This window comes from Merops nubicus, unplaced genomic scaffold, assembly GCF_000691845.1.
Source record: "Merops nubicus isolate BGI_N331 unplaced genomic scaffold, ASM69184v1 scaffold19933, whole genome shotgun sequence".
NCBI lineage: Eukaryota > Metazoa > Chordata > Aves > Coraciiformes > Meropidae > Merops > Merops nubicus.
Genome location: NW_008599903.1, coordinates 515 through 7,716, shown reverse-complemented (window position 1 = coordinate 7,716; position 7,202 = coordinate 515). Strand labels below are relative to the sequence as shown.

General features: G+C 40.0%; 1 protein-coding gene across 1 annotated transcript in view; it reads right to left on the bottom strand.

Moving 5' to 3' along the window:
• Nucleotides 1-6,933, bottom strand: part of EIF4G2 (eukaryotic translation initiation factor 4 gamma, 2) — a gene marked incomplete at its 5' end in the record, with an annotated part of 9,621 nt that extends 2,688 nt beyond the window's left edge. The window contains 16 exons of the mRNA XM_008937557.1: nt 265-504; nt 587-691; nt 931-1,056; nt 1,812-1,925; nt 2,348-2,508; nt 2,596-2,737; nt 2,949-3,047; nt 3,131-3,214; nt 3,797-3,907; nt 4,336-4,487; nt 4,572-4,638; nt 4,732-4,863; nt 5,515-5,617; nt 5,999-6,124; nt 6,601-6,666; nt 6,823-6,933. Of these exons, the coding sequence (XP_008935805.1) occupies nt 265-504; nt 587-691; nt 931-1,056; nt 1,812-1,925; nt 2,348-2,508; nt 2,596-2,737; nt 2,949-3,047; nt 3,131-3,214; nt 3,797-3,907; nt 4,336-4,487; nt 4,572-4,638; nt 4,732-4,863; nt 5,515-5,617; nt 5,999-6,124; nt 6,601-6,666; nt 6,823-6,933 (1,939 nt within the window). The remainder of the gene's footprint in view (nt 1-264; nt 505-586; nt 692-930; nt 1,057-1,811; nt 1,926-2,347; nt 2,509-2,595; nt 2,738-2,948; nt 3,048-3,130; nt 3,215-3,796; nt 3,908-4,335; nt 4,488-4,571; nt 4,639-4,731; nt 4,864-5,514; nt 5,618-5,998; nt 6,125-6,600; nt 6,667-6,822) is intronic.
• Nucleotides 6,934-7,202: the final 269 nt, after the last annotated feature.

Sequence of the window (7,202 nt, the reverse complement as noted above, 5' to 3'; positions counted from 1 at the left end):
GGAATGCCTAAGGAACAGTAAACACCAAGTTCAAGTTCTGAAATAATTTTGTTCTTGTCCAAGTAACTCTTACTCATGGCTCTCTTCTGCACTGAATCACTTGCTGAGAGGTTCCCCATCTCCACTTCCCGAAATCCTGTACCTACACTTCACTTCTTATGTCTCTTACAGCTTTATGTACTATTTCTACTACCTGAGATCAGCAGGACCTAAAAACATTTGCGTAGAGCCTTTACACAAGCTGAACAGCATCTGAGCAAGGACCGCAATCCTGTTCAATTGCAGTACCTGCATGAAGTTGTCACTTGTGGCTATTCCCTCCTGCTTGAGCAAGCTGATCAAAGTACTTGCTTTCTCTTTGTCTTCATCTGATCTATCCAGGGATTGAATGATTACTTTGCTCAGCATCTCAGGAATGAAGTGTTTTGGAGCTCTCATTTCTCTCACAGTATTGACAGCATCGTTAGCATTTCCATTGTTCAGATACTCAGTCACGACTGCTTCCTATAGAAAAAAACCCAACTGTTTAAATAACGCCTTTTGAAGAGCATATACAAGGCTTCAAGAAGCACTGCTTCATACTTACAGTTTGTTTAAGTAGCTCTTCTTTAGAAGGAGGTGGTTTCTTGGTGGTCTTTGCAGGCTTTTCTTGTATAAGTGGTGGATTTGTTTTAAGACCAAGTTGAGGAGGCTGAAAAAGATAGCAGGATTTGTTTATTTGCAATAAATCTACCTACATTTTTATCAAGTTTAAGGACATTGAGTATGTACAAAGACAGATGAAAGTCAAATTTGGTCCTAAACATTCTTTTTCAATACCCTGCTCTGTGCAATGGAAGATTTCTCTCCCTTCCCATATCAGAAACTGGTCTGTTTTACATGCATGAAAAAAAAATAATTATAGCAAACAAATTACAGCAGTTTATTCACCTGTCCCAAAGGTGGTGTCTGAGTGCGTGGTGGCTGAGCACTGGGAGGAATCATAGTTATCTGGGGCTGAAGCTTTGGCACTTGGTTTTTATTCATTAGAAAAGACTGAGCTGGTCTCAGGCTAATCTGTAAACAGAAAGTCAGAAAAAACTCAAACTGTTTCAAGTATTTTAAGGATACGCAGCCACGGACTCACACCAACGAATCCCACAGTGAAGCATGTCGTAACCGTTTCTAATGTTCAACACTCAAATACAAATGAAGCCATACACATACTGAAATTCCCCCAAAAGCAGAGGAATCACAGCTTGCTGCAAATTATTGCTACTTAGTTCCACCATTATCAAGATCTGGACTTGCTCCTTTTAGATGCAGTATGTTAGAGACCCAAAAAGGATACTTAGCATGTTTGCTGATCTATTTTACAGCCAAGATAAAACTCTACCAATTGGTTAACACTCAAAGTAACAATACAGTTTACTTTTTCATTTGATGTTTTGCCTACTTGCCAGTTGTAAAAAAAATAATTTAGGCTGGTCCAGCACTTCAGGGTTTCTAAGGTTTCTAAAGTTCTGGATGTTTTCTGACATGTTAGTTAAATGTGTTGTGATCAATATGATGCATGGGAACTGATGTCAGAGTAGTGTTCTTGGGGAGATGTAGGGGAAGGGACACCCCAAAAAATTGCCCTCATATCTCAGTCTTGCTCACAGGACGCTGGATACCCTAAGGAAAGGGAGGGGTAAGGTGAAAGAGGAAGGGACAAAGGAGGAGGAGAAGTAGTAAAGAGTTCCAGCATTAGTCCTCATAATAACGCGTCTTGCTATAATCATTGGGCAATATTTAGAATAGGCTTTAAATAATGTAGGCATGTAATGTACCTCATCTGCATTAAGCTGTCCTTTCTTAGAAAACCGAGGTGGCATATCCTTCGACTGTCCTTGTTGCTGGGATAAGAGTCCCTGATTCTGGTTATGGTAGAGCTGGCTTTGCCCCTATTTCAGAAAGGGAGATATAGAGAAAGAAGTGCAGATGATGGAGTGGCTTACATCATATGGTAAGTAGTACCAGAGGGACCAGAGGAACAAAGACTTTATTTGCCAGGAAGGGAGAAAGAAGGAGCAGGGGTGGTGGGAGAGTAGCATCTATCCCTAAAAACAGGGCTATTTTTTAAATAAAATACACCACTCTGACCCACCAAAGCCACATGCACCTTTTCTTACAGTTAAAAAATTCCTTGCATCTCTTGCACAATTTAAAAAGCTCTTGAGAATTTTTTCTATCAACTGAGCGTCAGTTCTTATCAGAAACACATCTGAGGAAGTCTTTTAACGTAAGCAGACTATAATCCATAACATACGCATCTGGAGAAGACTTTCTAAACAAGCTCAAGTCACCCTGTGAACATTTTCCTTACCTGACTTTTCAGAAAGTATTTGCCTAGTTCTCCAAACTGGGATTGGGCAGAAGGCATGAGGTGACCCCCATGGCCATTGAAAAGTTGGTTTGAACGATGGCGTCCCATGGTGGGTGAAAATCTGTCCTGAATAACCCCTGGACCAGTACCAATTCCACTACCTGTATTATTAAGGAGATGCAAGACACTTTTAGCTCTTGTACAGTACCGTACAGTCAGTCAGCACATCAGCCTTGCCATTTGTGTACCTGGCATTTGTCCAAACATATCAGCAAGCCCTCCAAGTGGGTCCCTGTCAAGTTTCATCCTGGGTGGCATAAACGGTCCCTCCAGAAAGAAGTCACTTCTCATCCCTTGAGACATAGGAGCAGGAATAAAAACTCCCAGATCCTTTAAGACAAGAATTATAATTTTGAGTAGTTTGGACTACCACCACCCGACAAAGTCCAGCTGATATTAACACTTAACCCCTTACTGTCACACTGATTAGAGAACCGCTCCCAAGTGCACAGCAAGTTTTGTGACGTGGCATCAACAGCATAAGGGTTCACTTTAACACTTAAGCAAAAACAAAGCACAAGACTTTACACGCACCACTTACTTTTACTGCATCTTGACGGATTTGATTGATAGTCTTTGGTCCGTTGTCAAGAAAAGCTTTGCGAGGAACCCAGTTGTGTTCTCTCAACTCCACGGTATCCTTGGAACATAATGGATTATTAGGAAAGGATTCCAGACAAGTTTGCAAGAAAAAGGAAGTGGTAAACTATTTTATCAGTGTACCTGCAGCAGGAAACGAATCCTTGCTGGCAATTCCTTACTTGACATCAAGGAGCGCATACGGGCAAAGTACTGATCCATTAAGGACTGGGGGAACAGAGAAGATGTTGCAAGTGAGGGCTAATCCTATCACCATCTTGAGTTTTTTCAGGAAAGGTGACCACATTCTAGACATCCAAGATCATGTAACAGAACACACTGCGCTCTCCTGCCATCTCACTCTCCATGATAGCAGTTAGAGCTTAAGGAAAGCTAATGGATCAAAAACATCTCGTTCCCGTCAAAAGACAGAAAACTCCCCAAACTTTGATTACTATGACACCATCTCAAGTTTACATTCAGGACTCTGAAGTCAAGGTCCAAAACACATCTGTCACATCACCTAGTTGTCTTCAGAATAGAGTTCCTCACCATCTGTTTTCAAGCAGCTTTTAGAGAAACATTTTTGCTTTTAGGACTTCCTAGCACTCCTAACTGTATTCCAGAAAGACATTTAAAACCACCTCAAGGATTGGCTCCTTTTGTTATCAAAGGATGTGATGCAGGAACAACAGTTGGCAATCTTGCTCAGTTTTGTACTTATGAATATTGAATGCAAAACATCCAGGCAATTTAAGTCTTAGTAATAGAATTTAACTAGTTTAATGACTGCAGTGGATATGTGCATACCTTGGCTTTTGCATGGTCTAATCTAGGTCCCACTGTCCTCATTATCTGACAGAGGCACTCCAAATCCTCCCCCATATCTTTGAGTTGGACTCTCTTCTTCTTTTCCAAAAGCTGAAATATTAAAGAGTAATTAGGTATTTCAACACATGACAAATGGCAATTTATTTTAAGTGACAACTTTTGCACACAAGCACATGCAGAAACATTTAATCTTGTTCTGAAGACAGACTTGAAAATTTGTCTAACAATTAATCGTTCAAGTACTTGTGAGTCAGTGTGTGTACTTTGAAGTACCTATGGTACTTCTGTCTAGGGCAAACTACATCTTCACTTAGGAGACAATTCTCATGGCTCTGAACAACACCAATTTTTTTTTAACCACACCAAAAGCCTGCTTATTTCAAACAGTGGTGGGTAAATAATTGGCAGGAAATATTTTTGTGACATTTTATGCCGCAAGATTCCCAAAGCAGCAGAAACATTTGCATTTTTCAGAAGTCCTATTTTGCTCTTAGCCCCCACCCAATCTGAATACTCACTGTTTTGATGCACTTATGAAGGATAGATTCATGAATAAGATCAAGCTTGCCAAGTTCTCCAATGAATTTGATGTTCCCCAGCATCTTGATCTTGGCAATGGCTCTCTGTTCCTCCTCCTCAGGGAGGAGGGGACCATCATGCTTATCATAGACTGGAAAACAAAGAAGCCTGTTTAGCACAGCTATGGAAAGGGAAGACAAAGAAATTTGGTATTAAAAGCAATTTTAGAACTTACTATCAACATTTCTGGTTCGGTTTTCAAATTCATCTTGAAGTTTAGATATTAGGAGGCGTCTGAATGTCTAAGAAAAGAGCACAAAGGAACCAATTAAGCTTACCAATGCTACTATATGTGCTAGCAACATTTATCACTCCAGACTGAAAGATGCACTCACTGTGCTTTGCTTCTGTCCTGGATGACTCTCTGCTGATGGGCCATCAAAGTTGGGTGCATCTTCTGCCAGTCGCAGACATAGTTGAGCATACAGTGAGCTATACTTTGGCTCTTCAAGGGCTTTGTCTACGATCTAAATAAATTTAGAGTAAGGCAGCATGTAGTAGGATGCAAACATTAGGAGAGAGTGTTGCAAGACAAATAACAGAACAGTATTGCTCCATGTAACCTAGAGCATACAACTTAAATTTTGATGTTTCATCAAAAACACAGAAATAATGGATTTTAACACTAGTCACAATGCTGAAGCAAAGGAAAAAACTACTCTATGCTGCTAAAGAGTTTCTGTGATCCTAAGCAAACAGCACAAATTTGAAGTTTATCATTCAGAACAGTGAAGTTAGTGTTGCCAGTCTGATCTGATTAAAAAAAGTGACATGACAGTTAAATCAGTGTACCAAGAGGTTCCCTGTGGTAGCTTTTCCAAGGCCATTAGTTTTGTTCATCAAGAAAACAGGAAGAAGGGGGCCAGGAAACTGAGACTGAAAACTAGCATCATACATTATAAAAAACAAACAAAATATCCCCATCCATGTTTAGTGATTCTTGAAACTTCTAAAACAAATTTACAGCATTAAGTCTACTTCCTCCCCAGCATATCCTTTTTGAATGCTATTTCTGTATTTCTCCACATTTGCCATGTTACTTCTGTATTCCATCAAAAACAGCCAACCTAAGTAGTTTTAACATGCAAGAGAACTGTAGTGAAATGCAGCCAGCTTACCAGCAGTATGACCCCTTTTAGGATGAGCTTAGATTCTACACCCACATTGAGGAGCTCAAGGCATAGCTTGTCAAACTTTTCAGGAGTAAGCTTATTTAGTATGCTAAAGAGGAACAAAAAAAAAAAAAAAAAGATTACAGGTCTTTTAAGCATGCTATAATTAATTTTAGACCTAAGTTCAACTTTGAGTCTATTAAACAAAAACTGAGAAGTACAATTTTCCATTCAACTATTTTTTTTGGGAGGATCTTTAGAATGTAAATATTATTGGAAGGCTAATTCTCTCACAAGAGTCGCTTCTCAAGCATTCACTGCTGCTGGCCAATCAGTTTCTGCCCCCTTTCCTCCAAAGGACACCAAATGCCCACAAAGGCCCTCCACAGAACTCCACACCCACACGTCTTCTGCTCCAGCCTATTTATTAGATATATATTGCTGAAGAGAACAGTAAAGAAAAAAAAAAAAAAAATTATGAAAAACTTACCCTCTTACTTTCCTGAAGATTGCATCATGTCGTTCTTTGTCGTTTGCGGAGTCGTCATCTCGTCTAGTGCTTCGTGAAGGAATCCATTTCTGAGCGTTTTGCCCTGGGGTTTTCCCCAGGAACTCGCTGTGAGAATTTTAAAAACACACAACTGCTAAACAGAAACAATTGGAAATACTGGCCGTTTAATCTTTCAGTACTGTTTTACTTAGGCTAACTCCGGTACTAGCTTCTTTTAACAGCATGCACTTACCCCCACCAACACTGCAACATCTGTTGCATACTGAAGTTTTCCCTCAACATTACTCTGCAACCACCAACACCAAGAATAATACTGATCATTACAGCAACAGAGAAGATGCTCAAGAAAACCCTCTAGACTACTACTGTGAAATGCATGAGTGTTTGTGCTCTTTGTATCACACATGACACACACCTTCAACAGATCATGTGCTATCCTGCCAAAGACTGGAGAACATTATCCTGCCATCACCTCAATAGGTAATCGTTGTACATCTTTCAAGACACTATTTTCATCTTGGCATCACCACAAAGCATCCTGTCTTTTAAATGACCCCAAATCAAACATCAAGATGACATACCTGTTGCTGGCAGTCTTGGGATAGTGCTGAGGTGCACCCCTACCACCTCCTCCGCCTGAAGAAGCACTGTTAAAAACAATCACATAATACTGCATCAGTTCAAAATCCCAACGCTTTCAGTTACATCTGAGCTCTCGTATAAACATAAGACAAATTCAAATTCTCCTCAAAGGAGTTTCCACTGCCAAGTGTTCATCAATCAAAACCCAAAAGCTCTAGTACCTGAAACGAGAAGCACCCCCTTCTGCAATCGCACTCTCCACTTTGGCGGCTTGACAACAAAGAATCTTCAAAAGAATAAAATTAAATTGATGGGGTGGGGAAAAACAAAACCTAAAAAGACAAATCAAGCATACATGTTATAGTTGTTTTTCTAGTAGCAATAGCATCCAACTTACAAATACTAAACATTTCTTAGAGAATGGCAGTCCTTGAACACTAATCTTTGTAAGAGGTTAAGGAAACTTATTTACACGATACTTGGGATACTCAAAGAAAGGCCAACTTCATCATTATAACCATGTTTTCCAACGGGGACTGGGGAGGAGAGATAAGGGAATTCTGGACTGAGAATGCAAGAGTCTCAAGTTTGCCCCAAAAGC